Genomic DNA, 18,563 nt, shown 5'->3' on the forward strand with positions numbered 1-18,563 from the left:
ACCAGATCTAGAGGAAGAAAAATCCCAACAGGTGCCTTAGCAAGGAGAAGGTTCTGCTCAGCCCTGGAGAACAATGGTACAGCAGGGCAGGAGAATGGCTGGTTAAAGCCTGAGATCATGGAAAATTATACTTAAAAGTGTATTTTAATGAAATGCTCTGGTGTTCAACTAAGATGTGGGCATGCTAGCTGGAAACCCCATTAGAGCAAGCTCTCTGTGAGTGAGCAGTGGGCCTATGGTACAGCAGCCAGCAGAGTGAGCCCTGCTATATCCCTGAACAAGAGATCATACAGCCAATTCCCAGAGTGTGCGTAAAAGAACAGTTGACTTAAATCTGCTCTCCAAATGAAGAGGGCTTCCACCATCCTCCTTGCTCTGGGTAGTAGGGAAGAGTGGAGAAATCCAGATCTGAGGATATAAACCTTCCTTTGTCCTCAGCCCACAGAGCTGAATCTGACTTAAAAGTCAACCCTGCTTTGAAGCCAGGGAGAATGTCTGAAGGGTTAGTACTTTAAATCCCAACTAGTTCCTCTGCACAGGGCCGTACAGAGGAACAGATGATATCTGCTGGAACTAGGGTGCCCAGTGCCATCATGTGTCCTTCAAACATAGCACCATTAACTTGATGAACGGCCTCCATCAGGAATGAGCTATAGGTGAGACGTTCCTAGGACATTGTTCAGGGTTTGGAATTTGCTCTACTGCCCCTAGTTCAGTGATACAGATTTATTGCTCAGCCCCAAGATACTGGTGTCTTTTAATGTATAAACCATTCTTACCATCCTGCCTGCTTTCTTTGTTGGCTCCAGCCCTGAATGCTGGCCCTATTTGCTGCCCAGCAGTTAGGTTTAAAAGCAAGCCAGATACACCTTCTTGACTGGTTGGGAGCACTCTGCCCTCCAGGCCTGGATTATCGTTTTGAAAACTCTCTTGACTTAGGGATATGCAAGGAAAGTCACTCTAGACGAGTAGATGCCAGAAGGAATGTATTGGACCTGGTACCTCCCTGGCCTAGCTGAGCTGGGCAAATTTCACCTTTAAAACTGCCCCAGAACTGATTTCTGATCTGCAGTCATGTTCCAGGGCTTTACTGGAAAAAGGGGTGGGAAGACAAAGAGATCTGTTTTGTTTGGATGCTACTTTTTTTGCAAATGCTAAGTAGTCTGGCCCCAGAACTTGGGATTTGTGATGTGACTGTTATTTGGTGGGAACAGGAGGTTGTATTCATGGTATTCTTAAACAGTTCAGTTAAAACCAGTTTTATTCCCCCTTCCCCTGTGGTGTAATCAACCAGCAGTCTTGGGTAGGACTGAGAAATGGGACATGAAACTGACCCATTAAGAGTCCCTGCTGAAGCTGAGAGCAGTGTAAGAAGATAACAAGTAGTATCACCAAGAACAAGCTGGTCAGATTCATGAGCACGATCTCAGGTCTTAGTGGTACAAGAAAGGAAAATCCTTGTTTACGATATGATTTTTTCTTGACAGTGTCCCTTTAAAAATCCCAAAGTGAACACTGTCACCCAGCCCAGCAAGAAACCTAAAAGAGAAACAGTAAGTGGACTTGGTCACATTTGGTTACTACAGTAATTACTCACCAGAAGTCTCACTAGCATGTGAAACCATTTTATATATGAGGGCTTGCTAATGCTCTAGGCTTAACTTACTCTTCCTGCATAAAGTGTAAACACTCCAACCACTGGCTCCATGTTAGTTACAGTAGTACTCTCACCCCCTCACAGATGCTCACTAACCCTCACCTGCTCTACCAGAGGGAATGATCAGTATCCTCTTTTTGATAAACTAAGGTATAGAGAAGTTTAAGAGATTTGCCGGAAGTCACAGTCACTGAGATTGGCGCACAGCCCCCAGTCCTGTCCTGGGTCTCCCTTTTTGCTTATTTTCCTGGCTCCTTAGGACTGTGGGTAAGCTGGTATTCCTCCCATGAGATCATTTGGTAAAGTATGTCCACATTTGTCTGACCTCTTTGGAGGTTTTGCTTGTGCATTTATTTCTATAAATGCTCACCTCATGCTCTGAGGTGTCAAGACTGGTAGTAGGCAGAGACAAGTCAAATCTTAGGTGCAATAAAAATCAGTTTGCTTTTATGAGTTATCTAAAAAGAAATCTGCAAACAAAACAGGCTGGTCTATAGAGATGCTGTCAGCAGAATAAGGTTCAAGTAGAAGGCAGGGTACATTTGCATCTTATAAACCAACCAAAGTAAATACTTACCAAGTTTTGTGAGCTCAGACCTGGGGACAGCATTGTGGTATGTGTCCATCAAGAGAGTGTCATTTCTTAAAGACATTTTTAAGTTTCCATAACACATTCTCAAGACCCTGGTAGCTGCTGGCTGTAAAATTTGCCTCAGTTAGTGCTGGGAAGAAAACCTGTTGGTTACTATATTCTTAGCATTTCTGTCCCTTGAAACAGTGGGCTAGGTCCTATTCCACCTATTATGCATCTATGTAACATGTAAACTTTTAAAGGTCTAAGTACAGTCCTATACCACACTGCTCGAGTCCTTCAAAATATATTACTTTTGTAGTGAGCTTTTGTCTTTGCTGCTGATTTTTTTTGGTTTAGTCTTAAGGCTAAGAAGAGGACTCACTCACCTGTTGCATTAATTTCTGGACCTTGCTACCATGACTTCCAACACATGCACAGCCCCCTCCTTCCAAACCCTGCACACTGCTTATCTTTTTCAGTACAGAAATCTTGGCACAGATATGCAGCACAAAATAAAACAGCTGAAGCATCTCGGTCAGTTCCAGAAGAGATGCTAAACTGAGTGTATTGTTTGCACTTTTGCTTAACCTAGTGAAATTTATTGGATGGCTGCAAAACCCAAGGGCCCTCTGTTACAGAGTAAGTGACTGAGCTCATCGGGCCTTGATGATAATTATCAATAATTTGGTTAAATTAACAGGGGTTTAACTGCTTTTGAAGGGCCATTGTAACAGGGCATGCACCTCCGTGCCTGTTACAATTAGGAGGCTTCACCCAACATCTGTTGAAGGGAGAAAACTTACCTGCATATGAAAGGCAAATTAAAAGAATGGGGCTGCATGTGCCATCAGGATCCAAGGTGTCATTGATTGCCTCTTGCACTGCCGGCGGTGAGGAAACATGTGGGAATGGTACCAGTTCTTGTTGGTTCTGGGAGGAACCCTGGAAGTTAAAACCTTAGTTGGACCACAGAGTCAGTTACCCCAGATAGGGGATGCACTGGAGAGCAGAAGTTCGTGCAAGCCACATGGTGGCATGACAGCTTAACTGGATTTACCAATATAAGGACCAGGAGACAAGGGGATACACATACCTCAGGTGATGGGACAATGCAAGGATCCTTCGTTCGTGTGAGGGAATGGCAGTCACTGGTGAGTCCAGCCTACTTGGGTTTTTTTCCTGAGGGTCAGCGAACTGAGGATCCTTGTGTCATCCCGTCGTCTGAGCTACGTGTATCCCCTTTGGTTTGGCTTCCAGGCTGTCTCCTGGTCTTTGTACCAGTTAAGCTGCCATGCCTCTGCACAGCTTGCAGAAGCTTCTTCTCTCCAGTGCATCCCCTCTCCAGGGTAACTGACCCTCTGGCCCAACTTGGGTTTTAACTCCTGGGTTTCCTCCCAGAACCAATAAGAATGCTCCCACATTTCCCCACTGCTGGCAGTGCAAGAGGCAAGCAATGACACCTGGGATCCTGATGGCCTGTGCAGCCCTGTTCTTTTAATTTGCCTTTCACATACAGGTAAGTTTTCTCCCTCCGACAGGTGTCAAGTGAAGCTCTCCTATCTGTAACAGGTGCTGAGCTGTGTGCCCTGTTACACAGGCATCTTTAACTTTTGAAATCCAGTCAGTTGAAGGGGAAAAACAGGGACTTGAAAATCGTTCCATAGCTTGCACTGTTCCCCAGGCTCCTGCCAATGTATGTGGTTTTACAATTGTTTTCATAATTTAAAAACCAAAACCAAAAAACATTGCATGGAAAGACTCACCCAGACGGAGAGAACTGAGTGAGAGAAACAGCAGAAAGGACTGTCAGTGTACAAAGGAAAAAAATGGTAAGACCTTATATCTGCTCTCATCCTACTCTGCAAGGACCTTGGCTGCTATCTAGAACAGTCATGTTCACAAAACTTCAAGACAGAAGGGGTTTTCCTTTAAGTCAAAGTATCCCTTTAACTGTTAAGGAAACCTAGAGCTTACTTTACACAGAAGGCAGCATAGTTTGCAATAGCTCTGCAAAGCCCTGCTTTCTCTCAGTCCTCCCTGTGGAGCTCCTGCTTGGTTGCTGAAATGGCCATAGAGGTGACAAGCACTATTCATAAAGGTAACAAGTTTCAGTCTCAGTGAGATGGTGACTTGGCTCTTTTCTGAGCACTGTTTGGGGAATTGATCTTGAACTTACTTGAAGTATACTGTAATTATCCTAACAGTGTGAAGCCATTCCAGGAGGAATGGCTGAGGCTTGCTTTGGAGTGGTTTCTGTGGTGATGGGCTGCCTTAGGAAGCAATTCAGGGGGGTCTTTAGCAGTGCAGTGCCAATGGGGTGTGGAACTATGTGGTGACAGGGTTTACACAGTGTTTGGCTTGAGGGGTGTGACCTAACATGCCCTATCTTTCTCACCTGCAGAATTCTGACAACATCCCTCCTGGATATGAGCCCATTTCCCTGCTGGAAGCTTTGAATGGCCTCCGCTCCATCTCACCGTCCATTCCCTCAGCTCCTCTGTATGATGAAATCAACTACACCGGCGTGGTGGATGGGCTGCCCCCATCTGGCCGACCTCTTGTTGGGATTGACAGAGCTGTGGAGAGTGGTCATCAGAAGAATAAACGAAGCAAGTCTCCAGATAGGTCAGCAAAGGAATAACTGAATCTATACCTACATAGGGCGCTTCCCAGCAAATTCCCTAACTGTTGTCTCCTCCATGGCTCAACTGGCCAAGCATAAGCCCACGTCTCTGTCTTCTCTGTCTCTCTCTGGTGATGGCACCAGTAACTCTGCTGCAGTGGGTGTGACAACAGCAGCTCCTTCTGTTGCCCGTTGTATTGATTTTTGAAGAAACTGGGAGGGTTGAGGTGTTTCTTGCATGTTTCACCTTAACAGTGTTTGTAGGAGGTCTTATTTGGAGGTTGCATGTTCCACTGAAGAAAGGTGAATCTTTAACTAGCAGTTCTCTTCTCCCAAGTGTTAATTGGGCATTTGGCCTTAGGTGTTAACAGAAATCTAGAATTTTGAGCAAGCTGGAAAAACATTTCCTTCCAAGTTAACCAGGTCATTCTTGACTTGGGTTTTGCATGTCATAAACTTACTAATTCTTGCCTATTCCCTGAAGTCTTTCTGGAGTAAAGGGGAGATGAGATCTGAATTTCTAGTATCAGATCCATGCAGAAAGAAAACTTTTTTTTTGCCTTTGTGAGGCTGTCTCTCTATTCTGCAAGCGTAAAAAATGTGACTCCTGCAGGGTGATATAGCAACACAATGTTAGAGCAAGACCAAAGGAGTTCATTCCTGGCTGTCAGTTCTGTGCTCCAACCACTCCTGACCTTTTCTCTACAGTTTTTATCAGCTGCTAAAGAGAAATCTAGATCCCTGAATTCTGCACTCTTGTTCAGAAAGAGAATTAAGTGGGTCATGTCAGAAATGATTGGTTAACATATGAAAAGACTTATTTAGATGAGACAGCATGGATTTTACCTCCACTTTCTCTAGACTTTACTTTGACCAGCTTAGTCAAGCCGTGTGGCATATACACCAGCCTCTAGGCTGCCATGTTAGTTAACACCGGCATTGCAAGTCTGAGAAAGTCCCAGTCAGGAAATTCCCAAACTCTGCCCAAATTGCAAACACTGTCTTCTGGGCCATCCTTGAGGAGGGCCTGTGTGACTCCCAAATGCTCTTTGCTGTGGGACCCCATACATAGACCTTGGATGGTACTCTCCTCATTACTGCACCATGTTCTTGCTTACGTCCCTTATAAAGTGTTTTGAGACCTGGAGTTTAAAATCATTATAATGTCATTTAGGCATTAATCCAGTTACGTACTTCTAGAGTAAATAGCTACAGGTGTTTCTGTCTCTCTGCTGACTGCGTAACATGATGCTATGGGGAGTTCCTTTAGCTTTCTCTTGCCCAGCAGCCATCCATGAATATATTGAACTGGTGAGTGTGCTTCCTGGTTTCTTGCAGTTGCAGTTACTGCATCAGTGTCACCATCGCAGGATGATAGTAGGAAATGCTAAGTCTGATTCAAAGGGATTGTGCTCCTGGCTACTGTTCAAAGTAGGCCTCTGTTTTTGTATCCCTGATTTTGCACCCTTAATGAACTTTTGAAGTGAATGAACATAATTCTTTGCTGACATGCATTTGTACATTTCTTGGCAGTTCGGTGCAGCTGTGGGATGGGTGTGGGAGAGCTAATTCATGCAGGCCCCAAACTATCTAGCTGAAATGAAGGTTCAGGTTGAAAGCAGTGCCATAAAATACATGCCTGCAAGGGGCTGAAAAATAGATGTGATGTCTCTTGAAATCCCAGATCCACATCCCAGTAGGCTGTGTTGAGCCCATCACTCTTGAGTTAATGGAGTTGAATTCCATGTAGGTGACCACTGACAGAGGCTTCAGATGAAACCTTTGGAGCTGGGCGATAGGGCCCTCTGGGAGGGTGCCAAGCTCTTCTAGAACTCTCTGCAAGGGGCCATACATTACACTTGCCTCCTGTCTGTGCACCACGTGGCTGCTTGTCTCTGCCCTAGTGTGTGGCTCCAGTTTCTGTGGTACTGTATGTACCTGGTATCTGAGTCTCATAGCTGGAAAGCACTTAACGTGACTAGAACTTACTGTACATGCATTGCAGCTTTTTGCAACTTGAATCTCTCTCTCATCTTCTTCCCCAGCACATTAAGATCTCCTTCATCTCCAATCCATGAAGAAGATGAGGAGAAGCTCTCAGAGGACTCCGACTCCCAGCCAGCACTGAGTGGTGCTGAGCTGGTTCTGAGAGAGGGCAGCTCTCCAGAAGTAAGTCCCCCTTCCAAACTCTGCTGCAGGTGTCCTGGCAGCTTCCTGACCTGTAGGCTCAGAGCGACATGTTAGGGCCACTCTGCTCCTCTATTTTAGGACCAAGGGAGTGGCTTGGGGAAGTTGCACATCAGGAATCCCAGGACTTAGCCAGCTGCTTTGGATGAAACCTTTTAGTACATGTATGCAAAGGGGGCTGGAGTTGGTGTAGATGGGGACCTTCCAGAGAAGCACAGGACATTACTCCTTTCCTATGTTAACTCTACTGGGTCTCTGCCAACCTTCTCTTTGTGCTGTGACCTTCCCATGCCGCCTATGCGAGAAGGAGCCCTTCTTGTTACCTGATCATGGGAGTGATCAGAATGACTTAGCCCAGGGTTGCATAGTGCAACAAGCGTTAATTGGAGAGGGCAAAGTGTGTTATTGTTTTAAACTCTCCTTCTATTCCCGTTAACAAAGAACAATATTCTCATGGGACACTTCTACCAGAGTGAAAGGCATGAAAAGGCCCGGGCACTGTGTGTGAGACCTTCTAACACTGGTAATATTTGTAGTTTGTTGTGCAGTGCACCTCCTGGTTATTAGCCCCTTGGTGAACTGTTTCCCAAGGTTTGTTCACAAACCCAGCTGGGCACAACCAGTGTCTCATGCTGTAGCCAGTGTGTATTAAGACTGACATTCACTCATAGCAAAAAAGCCTTGGTTCCCCCTGCCCTACCGCAAGAGAATCCAACAAAGGGCGAGTGCCATCAGCACTAGCAAAGGGGCTATGTAAGCTTCCTCTTCCTTCCTCAGAAGTAGATATAGAGTATGGGAACTTGGGTGGGTATGCTGGGAACCCTACAGCATCTTTGATGTTGGGGAACCTCCAGAAGTTACTCTGCTGCTGCTGCCAGAGGGATGTTTTCTGCCTAAGGAGATAGACACCCTTGTTCCCCAAGCCAATGATATGCTAATGTGCATATCATTAGGACATCCTCTATAAGGGTATCAGCTGTATCTAACTGATGTTAGGTACAGCTCTCCTGTGAGCAGTACTACAGGATATTGAATCCAAGGGCAAAGGAGTCTAGCATGCAGACATAATTTTGCTCTTCCTTTTTACAGAGCATGACAGCTGAAGAAATTGAGGAGGCCTCATCTCTGCAGCAAGGTAAGCAGAGAGGAGTGTGAAGCTGGAAGTGACTGCCCCCAGAGGTCCTGGTTCTTTTAATTTATGCATGGGCTTCTCCTACTCTGTCTGCAAAGTGTTCCTCAGGGCTCCTAGGCTGTCTCCTGGGAGTGTGTTCCCCAGATTTACAGTCTCTCATGTGCAGGGATCCCTTTGCAGGGGAACAGTTTAGGATTTCCATTTTCCCTTGGAAGGAAGAGCTGGAAAATGGCAAAGCACCTGAAGTGTTCTAGCCTGTTATTTCTGCTCTATGTGATGCTAGTAGGGATCATGTGCCCTCTAGTGCTTATGCACAAACACAGCCGGAGCCTTCTATACATCAGAGTGCAGGGATTAGAATGGCCTGACAGGCTTTCACAAAAGAAATGGGGTCTCTGCCAGAATCCTCAGTCTGGTGATTTTTTACAAATGCTTCTACCAGGATTTTTTGTTCCTCAGATTCTGTTGTTAAAACAAATATTCCAACATGAGTTTTAAAACTGCTGGTCTCAGAGTAGAGAATGCCCATTTTTCCCTGACTGGGGGCAGCCAGGGAGGAATGGCTCCTGAATTCCCTTCCTGAGATAGTGTTTTGACCAGGACAGGCTGATGGGTGCAAAGCAGAGAGCCATGACATTTACCTCCACTTAACTAGCACTGTCTCCTTGTTCCTGGCCTACACTGTAGGGGAGGAGATGATACTGACCAACAATGGGCAGGAAAATTCAGAGTCAGTAAAAAACCCAAACCAAATGCCATGGACAATTTTGCAGCAGTACATAGCCTTTTTGCCCTGGGCTGTGTAGTGATCAGCTTGAAGATGACTTCCTTTGAGGAGAGGGGTGAAGCATGTTGATGGTTTTCCCTACCAGCTAAGGCAGTTTGTTCTCCCCCAGCAACTCATTCCCGTTCCAGCACTGATATGCAACGTTCATTCAGCAGTAGCACAACTCTGGGCCCAGGGTGGAGATTCAGGCTGGGATCCCATTGCAGGGACTGAGCTGTCTCTCACTCTGGTGTTGTGATCAGTGCCCTTCCCAAAGAGCTCAGTGAGGGGAAGTTGCAATAAGGAAGTTTCCCCATATTCTACCTTTTCTGGCAGTGGCCTGTCCCTGGTGGGAGGAAGGGCAGAGCTCTACTGTCTGCCCCCCATCTGCTGCATGAGAGAAGCAGCCATGTTAGGACTGAGCTTTCCATGCTCCCTGCTGATCCAGGTAGCCACCCTCCCTCTGGTGAAGACGTCCTGCAGGAGAGCAGCTGCAGTGAGCACAGGAGCCTTACGCAGTCTGAGAGTGACCCTCCAGTAGACGTGTACCTGCCAGGTAACTGCCCAGCCTGGAGGGGCTGCACTGCTGAGGGCTTTGTGCCATGAATGTACTCGGGGCAGAGCCAACATGCCTGCAGCTTCTTGCCCTGGATCCGCTAGTCAGGTAGCTCCTTCCCAGTGAGCGTGGTCTTGTTAATTCAGCAAAGACAGGACTCTCCTTAGGCTCCTGCCCTCACTTTCCCTTTGGTGGTCCATGTCTAGCTGCTGTCCATAGGGTACCCTAGACATGGAGGTTAACACATGGTAGCTTGCCATCTTCTGTCTCCCATTACTGTCCCCTCCCTCTTTGCATTTCTTTTTTCCCCTTGCCCTCTTGTCTTTCTCTTCCCATCCCATCCCTTCTGTCTTGCCACCCTTTCTCCTTTCTGCTCTTTGGGCTGCAGCCACTGCTAAATGACATGATTCCACATGTGATGGCAGTCTCCCCATGCCTGCCAGTGAGAAACCTCCCCTCTTCCTCCTGCAGCCCACTTTTAGATCCATGGGTCAATATGACTAACACTGGCACGTCTGGTAGCGTATCTAAAGATGGCCACATCCAGTTGGACAGGTCACGATGTTCAGTCAGCTCCAGCTGTGTGACATACCCTGAGGAGAAGAACCCAGCAGCAGGCCCTCATCATACCTACAGGAGCACATGGCAAGATATGCAGGCTCCTAATACCATTGCTTGAGATCTTCACACCAGTGACCAAGGGAGGGGAAAGACCAGACCTGCTTTGCTAAGGAGATGCAACAGTAGAGATTGCTGGCTGGCCGGCCAGGGGGCTGTTGCATTGCCCCCTGGGCTGTCTCTTACTAGAGTGGGAGATCAGCTTTTAGGGCAAGTATGGGTAGCAAGGAGGATGGAGACAGTATTCTGCCTGTCCTGCAGGCAGGCTCTGGGCTCCATGCATTAGGGTCCTCCACCAGTGACTTGACTTCCATGGAAGGAGGTTGTTTCTTCATGATTGCCTGAGTGCTGCCCCTTCTCTACTGTGGCCCTGTAGAGTGCAGTTGCGGTGGGGTGGGGTTGTGCTGGTGGGCAGGGCTGTGCAGCACCCATGTACTGAGCTGCTCCCAGCTCAGCCCCAGAAACTTGTGCAGCCTATTTTCTCCTGTAGAGTTGCAGTCTGTTCTGAGCACTTCTCTAATGTCTCCTTCCTTCCTGTCTGCCTTCTCCCTCCTGTCTTGGGCAGCACTGGGTCCTGATTCCTGCTCTATTGGTATAGAGGAATAAACTGGTACGTCTTCTCATTCTTTGTTATGCACCACTGTATTGTATGGGGCAGCAGGAGCCTTTTGGGGAGGGCAGACATGCTGGCAGGGCTGGAGCCTGGTTGTCCCTTCTCTCTACCCCACCAGTGTGTGCTGCTGTGATGGACACTTCATCCCACAGGGGCCCCAGAGCAGTGAGGTGAGCACATGTCAAGCCAGTTGTCCTGAATTCTGGAGCTCAACTCAGCTCCCAGCATTGTAGTGTTGCTCTTTCCAGGCTAGCTTGTGCCTCTGCCATCTGCCAGGTGCAGAGCATCACTGTGCTTACAGCATGTCTCTTCAGGCCCCCTCACTGTCTCACTATTTTTTTGCCCAAGAGAGGGGTAAATTCAGCCTGAGCTGCGGGTCTCTGGGGAGCAGGGATCCTGCAGCAGGTCTTTGGGCATCATGTGTTCTAAACCTTTCAGTAACCCAACATGGTTGGCAGGAAAATGTGCATCCAGGACACTGAGCTGACCACTGGCATAGGCAGTCTGATCCCAGGCATGTGCATATTTTGCTTGCTGTGTCAGGACTGTGTGCAGAGCCCATGTCTGAGCACATTCCCTTCTCTGCTCAGGTTCCTACTCCAGGGTCCCCTGCCTCCATGACCTGCCCAAGTTTGGTGGGGGGTGGGGTAGGGGGATTAGCTGTAGAGATTGGAGTTGAAATCCTGTGTGAGCCCCACCCAGCCTACCACTCTCAACTTTGTTTCCCAGAAAGAGGGGTTCATTGTGCATCCAAACCCTGGTAGAGTCTTTGTGAGGAGTGTCCTGTTTGCAGATTGCTTTCCTCAGACCCCCAGAAAGCAGCTGTGCCCAGGTGCCCCCTCCAGCCCTTTTGTCCTGCAGAGCACCACTTACCCTGAACTGCCCCTCGTGGCCAGGAAGCAGCAGTGACTGCAATGAGGGTAAGCCTTTAGTCTGGACTGTAACTTCTTTGTCACTCCATTCAGGGTCATCTGATTTCACTACCAAGACCCTTCCAAGCCATGGCGCGAACAGTCCCACTCAGCCCCTCCTCTTCGACCAGACACATCTGCACCTGGAAGACGAGCAAAGCCTTCCCTGAGACTGTCTGGTCATCTCTACCCAGGCTACCAGGATCCAAGACCACACACATGAACTCTTCTGTCCCTGTAGCTGCGGGGAGAGCTGCCCTGCTCCAGCTCAGAGCAGTGTACATAGGCAATGCTCTGATCCTGGCTTCAGTGTGCTAAACCAATGTGCGAGTGCTGTGAGACTTGAAGGCTAGTGTCTCCCCTCTGTCCAGCATCTAGCAGCTTCAGGGTCTTAGTACCCACTTCCCTGGGGATCAGAAGATCCCCTCACAGACTGGCACACATTTGCACAGATTGGGTTTTTAAGGACATGCATGGTTAAAGTACATCCCCCTTTTGATGATCATGGCACCATTCCCCCATAGCGGAGCTGGGGGGGGCGCGTTGGGGGTTGGGGTTGGTTTTTATGTTGGGGAGGGGGGTAGGTTTGGGATGAAATGCAGTAAATGAAGGACAGTACCTGTATATTTTGTACACACACTGACTGAGCACAGCCTTTTGCTGTCACTGTTTCCTTTGTATGTAGCTCAGCTGTGGCACTGGCATACCTAAAATCAGCTTTCTACCATCTCCATGATGCAACAGGACAGTACCTCCTCCCTTACACTCTGATCTCTGCTTCTGTCTGGCTCCCACCCTTGCCCAAACCAAGCTGTTCTCCCCAACAAAAGTGGGTTAGCTTCTCTTCCAGGGGCTGCTGCCCCTTCTCTATGCCTTCCCAGGGAATGTGGTGGCAGACTCAAGGCCTCCTGACTGCCTTGCAGCTAATGCTCGCTCCCTGGGGCTCACATGGAAGGACCTGAATGACTGGGCTTCTCCTTCCTGTTCAGAGACAGAGGCTTGGGCTGTGCTGCTAAGGATGTGGTACCCACCCCTTTGGAAACCTGCTCCTAGTCAGTCTGTCCTGGCCAACTGCAAGCAAGATTCCAGCCCTTGCAGGTGGATGACCTGGCCCAGAATCCCCAGGTAGCACAGCATGGAGCTCCCCTTACACCCTGCTACTTGTCCCAGAGCTTGTCCTCCCTGGGCTACAGCTGATGCTAGGCTGAGCAAGTGCCCAGCTCTGCAGCCAACTTGTCACTTAGGGACCACATGGGGATGTGCTGGGCTGAAGGAGAGAGGTCAGAGTTAGCAGTTATTTGAGGGAGTCCCCAGGGCAAGGTCAGCACCTGCTGGGTTCTGCCAGACACCTGCAGGTGCTGAAACTAGGGACGGTAATCTTTGAGCTCCTCAAACATAAATCCCAGCTGCTACAGACCCCTGGGCTCTTCTGCACAATGTCCTGACTAGTGCCAAAGCTCTGGACTGGACAGTTGTGCCAAACCCGCAGTGAGTAACAGGTTCCTGGGGCCCAGTACAAGGGGTGCTGGCGTCCCCAGCTCCAATGAGAAGACCGAGAGTCCCCCAGTGGAGGATGAGCCTGATTCTTGGTTCTGGGCTGTATGGGGCCAGTGCCTGGGCCAGAGGAGTGGAACCCTCTGCTATGGACTCTGCTGGGAGAAGACCCAGGAGTGAATGATGAGCAATGGCTCATGGGCCCTGGCTGCTTATACGTGTCCCTACCCTTCTCATAGAGGTCTGCATCCATTCCTGCTGCCTCAGGCTGTGGCAGGGGGTTCCTTACATACAGGTCACTGAAGGCCTCAGTTTGTCCCCAGGCCACACAGTGGGTTGCCACAATAGGGTGCTGTTGCTGGGCAGAGCCTGGGTTGGACTCCAAGAGCAGGTTCCCATTAGACGTGGTGATGGAGTTGGGATGGCCCTGCGCTGTCGTGTATAGGAGGGCAGGGTACCTTGGCCTGCACAAACCAGCACCACAGAGGCACCAGGGCTGACTGCCTCACAGGGGATTCCTGTCGCTGCTGGATCACAGCCAGTTACTTTGAGGCAGTGGGAGATCAGCCCCAAGCCTTCATGGATGTGCAGTGAGGTTCCATTGCTCCTCCCTCCCTGAATACGTGGAGCCTTCCTGCCTGCCGCAGCCCAGGAGCTGGAGGATTCCAGGCCACAGTCTGGGCCAGAGGAGCTTGGGGGACTGAGGCCATCACAGCCTGCAGGGTGAGGGAGCCCCTGCACTAGAGGCAGCCTAGTGCGGATTGCAGCTGGGCCTCTGCATTTCCCCAGTTTGTGTGCCAGTGCCACAGCCTTGTTTGTGCCCTTGCACCCACGATGATCATGTTGCTCAGTGCCGTGGCCTTGCCGTGTGCCTTGTCCCTGCTTTCTGTGCTGTGGGGAGCTTCCCTGCACCTGGTGTTGGCCCAGCTGTGTTCTGGGGGTGCTGTGGGAGCAAGGGCAGCCTCAGGTCCCCCCTTGCCCATATCAGTCCTGTGGACATGGCCACTGCTTGCTGCCTCCTCTGTGTCTCAGCACCCTCCTTCCCAGTGAGATGGTGCCAAGGCTGCCCCTCTGAGCCGGAGCACAGAGCTGCCCATCTCCACAGTGGCAGAGGGGCACTGCAGGCTTCTGCCAGCCAGGATCCTGTTATTTCTATATTTATAGTAATAAATCCATGCAGCCACACACTCTGTTGTGCTTTCATTGGGTGTTCTCTAGTGTCATACAAAGCAGGCAGCCCGTCATATCCACAGAACACTGCTCAGAGCACCTTGTGCCTGTGAGACTTGCAAAAGAAATGCCCCACAGAGGTGCCAGCACAACAGGGAACCCTCACTGTGCTAGCCACAGGGCATTGACACCACCTTCTCTGGCAGTAATGGCAGAATCCTAGTGCCACTGGGAACCGGAGAGCAGCCTAGTTCCTCACTGCAGTATCCTGGATGTCAGGACCCAAGTTATCTTTATATTTTCAGAGTCCCTGTTGCACGTCAGAGACTGTGCCCACAATGCCGCCCATCCCCCATGTATTGGAGCCAAACACTAGCTCCTGCCTCAGTTTCTCTCTACCACTTCCCAGTGCCTTTCTGTTATGTCTCTGGGTTGGCACTAATGTGGTGGTGGGCCTGGCCACCATGGGGCACAGTGTCTGCATGCATGAAAGACTACTGGACTGGCTTTTATTCCTGTGGGGGAAGCTCTGGGTTTGCCCTGTTGACAGGCAGTGAGGTGGAGCTCAAGAAGTGCTTCTTTAAGGTGATCAGACCCTGGAATATGGCATCAGGACTGACATCTGGAAGCTGTGGTTTGTGGGCATTTGGCCCTGCCCAGCCAGCACAGAGCTATACAGAGCTGGCAGGACCATGGTCTTTCAGAGGGCAGGCAAGCTACTTGGCCAGTGCATACATGTAAAGGACTATGTTCACACACTCAAGGCTTGGGAACAAGCCAGGTCCCGGTGGTTCCAAAATGTTGGTTTTGTGCTGAGATCTGGGACATGCTATATCTCCCTCTGAACCTGGAGGTCTGTGTTGGCTTTAGAAGCAGCGCAGAATCTCACAGCAGCAGCTCCAACGCTATCTGCTGGGTGGACAAACAGCTCTGTCCTGTGGATTCAAGGTCAAACTGGTGCTTAGAGCTGGGCTACTGTGAGAAAAAAGTTGCTTCATTAAAAACAGAACCAGCTGGGACTAGTTGGTTCTCTGTGGAGTAGGATCACTGCACAGGGGATAAACATGCTCAGTGCATGGCCCAGACACCCTGGTGAGGCAGAATTGGGACCTGAGATGAGGCACACTCAGTACATGGGACTAGCACACCAGTGCTGATGCAACAGGAGGAGGGGCAGGTGGAGCAGTTCATGAATCTTGGACATAATGCCTCAGGCTGGGTTCATCTCATGAATAGGATGCAGCACTTGGCAAGCACATTTCCATGGGGTGAAGGGGCTCCCTGCTCCTTTGCTGGCATCCCAGGCTGCAGATCCTGTGCAGAAACCTGTCCTGTTAGGTCTAAACTAGGAGCGGGCACTTGGCCCTTTCCTATCTTCTGATTTCTTTAGCCTCTCCAAGTTTCTGGGGCAAAGCAGCCAGAACCCATATGCAAGTGGAGGAGAGCTCATAATAATGGAAGGTGAGGGGTTGAATGGAGGGGCAGGAGAGGCTGGAGCAATGTTGTGTCACAACAGTGGGAGATCCTGGGGGTCAGGGAGGTGGGAGGGAATGTGGTGGGCTAGAGAACCAAGAGAGAATGTGAAGCCTGGTGGAAACACTGCCTCTTTGAGCATCCACTGTGGAACAAGAGTCGTACAGACTCAAGTCTCCAGTCTTTCTACAACCTCTTGCAAGGAAGAGCTTGTCCACCAGGCTCCTTCCCCTACTACAGTGATTCTCAACACAAGGGTGCTGTAGTGTCTTGGGGTGCTGTGTGGTCCTTTGAAAGGTGCAGCAAGGTGTGAGCAAGTAAGCAGATAAGTGCTGGGTCAGGCTTGTTCCTGCTTAGCCATTCCCTTGCCCCACTGCCTGGCCCCTCTGCAGAGGCCCTATAATACACAAATTAGTGTTTGGAATTGGTTGCCTTGAGTCCAGCAAGGATGAGAACTGCTGCCCTAGTCATCACATCCCATTAGCACCCCAGGTGCCTGTTGGTATCTCCCACAATTCCTCCTTGCGTGGAGAGCATGCCCCAAGCACTTCCATGGCCATGGCACTCAGGGTGGCCTTGTGACAGACTGGGCTGCAGGAAACCTACCCATTGGCCACAACCTGTCTTTTGGCCAGTGCTGCCTAATGCTGCTCCCTTGCCTTGTGTTACCAGGTTGAGGAGCCGCCCTGGTGAGCAGGGTGCAGAGGTGCTGCCTCCTGCATTCATTAAAGGAAGCAGGACCACACTCACAGAGTTAGCATGACCCCCACCAGGCCCTTTCCTGTGCATGCAGGGACAAAACTTACCTTGAGAGGAAAAGCAGGTTCTCAGTGGCCCAGGGCTTGGCCAAGGTCATCAAGGGGAACCCAAGGCTAGGGCTTAGAGCCCACTTTCTACCACCCAAGCCCACAAGCACCCTTCTCCCAAGCACACCTTGACCCCTGGGGACAAGCATGCCCTGTGTTCTGGTGCACTTGCTGCCATGGTGCTATCCACCTCAGCTGTCCTGGTCCTTGTGTTGACCTCAGGCAGTTCAGCCTGTCCTGCTCCATCCTCGCTGTACAGTACCCAGCAAGACAATGAAAGGAGGGGCTGCTACTGGAACCCAGCACAGCTTTGGATTCACTCCAGCAGGGCAGGTCCCAGCTTGCCTACGTGCACACTAAGCTCAAGGGAGCAAAACTGGTGCAAGGTCAGTGTTGGGGTAGGGGCGGCAGCAAAAGGGCCAGCTTCCCTAAGACCCTGGTCCTGCACCCCTAGAGTGGGGCAAGACAGCCTTCCCTTTAGACATCAGCCTCTTCCTGCTGTTGTCTTCAGTGCCAGCCTGGGCCTGGGGTGTGGGGATGCAGCCCACTCTTGCTGGTTACTGCATTCCTTGCTGCCCCAGCACACCCTGTGCCTCAGCTGGAAGGTCCCAGGCACCTCTGACCATCAGGGAAAGGAGAGGAAACAGCCTGGAATAAACGAGCCCTTTCATTGGTGTCCCAGATTCCAGTGGCCTGGCGCTGAGCAGTGCCAGCAGGGGCAGAGCTCAGACAGAACTTTGCCCTGCTCTGGCCAGGGGCCCCCATGGCTTCAGGTGGAGTTAGTGAGCCTCACAGCCCCACTGGGACACCAAAGTGGAGAGTGGCTGGGCTCCTACACCCTGGGCTGGTCATGCCAAGGTTGCTCTTGGGCTCTAGGTCCTTGAGCACAGCTCAGCAGGGTTTGGGGCTGTCTGGGCTGCAAGGTCATCTCATAGAAACACAAAGGAACATGTGGGGAAGCCTGTGGCCCCGATACAGACATGGCTGCTCTGCCCTTGTGTGGCAGGAATGACTCAGCAGGCCCTAGCAGCCTCACAAAGGAGGCCGAGGCCAGGGCCAGGAACCCCTGCTGCACATGGCTTGGGCCAGGGAACATAGGTGGTGGAAGGCCGGAGCTAATGGGTAGCAACACAGCCTGCCCCCTGGGCTCTGCGTGGCTGCAGCAGGGGTGGGGAGGGGCACACATGCAGCCAGGATCATAGCCTGGTGTGGGGATCACTGGCTGCCCAGCACAGCAGGCAAATGTCAATCTATTCTGTGAAGGGGAAGGGGCTGGGGGAAGGGAGGGGGCAGGTTGAGACCCTGCCAGTGAGGAAGGGAGCGGGGCACAGGCAGGGGCTGAGGTGAATGGGACTCCAACCAGGCCAGGTGGTGAGACAGAGCCTGGGTAACTCATCCAGGAGCACGGGGGGCTCCCACCGTTGCATGCACCCTGGCAGAGGCCTGAGGAGCATGTGCCCCCCATCTGTGCATGGGGCGGAGGCAACTGGTGCTGCACACTGCACTGTGCTCCCTGTGGCAGCTGCCCTGGCCTCAACGTGACACTATGTGCCTGCTGCACCTGGGCTGTGCCATGGCCCCTGCCCGCCCATCAGAGGGAAGCACGTAGCATCGCGTGGCTCTCAGAACAGCTGCAGCAGGGAGCATGCAGTAGCAGCTGCCTCTGCCCCACACGCAGATCGGGGGGTGGGGGGCATGTGTGCCCTAGGCCTCCGCCAGGGTGTGTGCAGTGGTGGGAGTCCTCTGCACCCCTGGATGAGCTGCCCGGGATCCAATTGTCCCACCACCCAGCCCAGCTGGGGCCCCAGTCACCCCAGCCCTTGCCCCTGCCCCTGCGTATGCTTTGCTCCCTCCCTCACCACTGGGGCCTTGATCTAAATCCCTCCCCCCACCCCCCCCCATTGCCTTTTCTTCTCCCCTTGCTCCTTCTCGGCTGGCTTACCTGCTGGGGTGAAGCACGTTTACACGCATGTGCACATACGC

General features: G+C 50.9%; 1 protein-coding gene across 8 annotated transcripts in view; it reads left to right on the top strand.

The window, feature by feature from the left end:
- Window positions 1-14,314, top strand: part of MGRN1 (mahogunin ring finger 1) — a 150,532-nt gene extending 136,218 nt beyond the window's left edge. Inside the window, exons 12-18 of one of the 8 annotated variants that reach the window (XM_019540034.1) lie at window positions 1,488-1,553; window positions 4,633-4,856; window positions 6,900-7,023; window positions 8,131-8,176; window positions 9,388-9,495; window positions 10,679-10,723; window positions 11,692-11,780. In XM_019540034.1, the coding sequence (XP_019395579.1) occupies window positions 1,488-1,553; window positions 4,633-4,856; window positions 6,900-7,023; window positions 8,131-8,176; window positions 9,388-9,495; window positions 10,679-10,719 (609 nt within the window). In that variant the 3' untranslated portion in view covers window positions 10,720-10,723; window positions 11,692-11,780. Of the gene's footprint in view, window positions 1-1,487; window positions 1,554-4,632; window positions 4,857-6,899; window positions 7,024-8,130; window positions 8,177-9,387; window positions 9,496-10,678; window positions 10,724-11,691 lie in introns of all 8 variants that reach the window. The other 7 variants (XM_019540037.1, XM_019540030.1, XM_019540031.1 and 4 more) reach the window with 7 other exon arrangements.
- Window positions 14,315-18,563: the final 4,249 nt, after the last annotated feature.

The sequence above is a fragment of the Crocodylus porosus genome, unplaced genomic scaffold (assembly GCF_001723895.1).
Source record: "Crocodylus porosus isolate Cpor-Errol unplaced genomic scaffold, CroPor_comp1, whole genome shotgun sequence".
Classification (NCBI taxonomy): Eukaryota; Metazoa; Chordata; order Crocodylia; family Crocodylidae; genus Crocodylus; species Crocodylus porosus.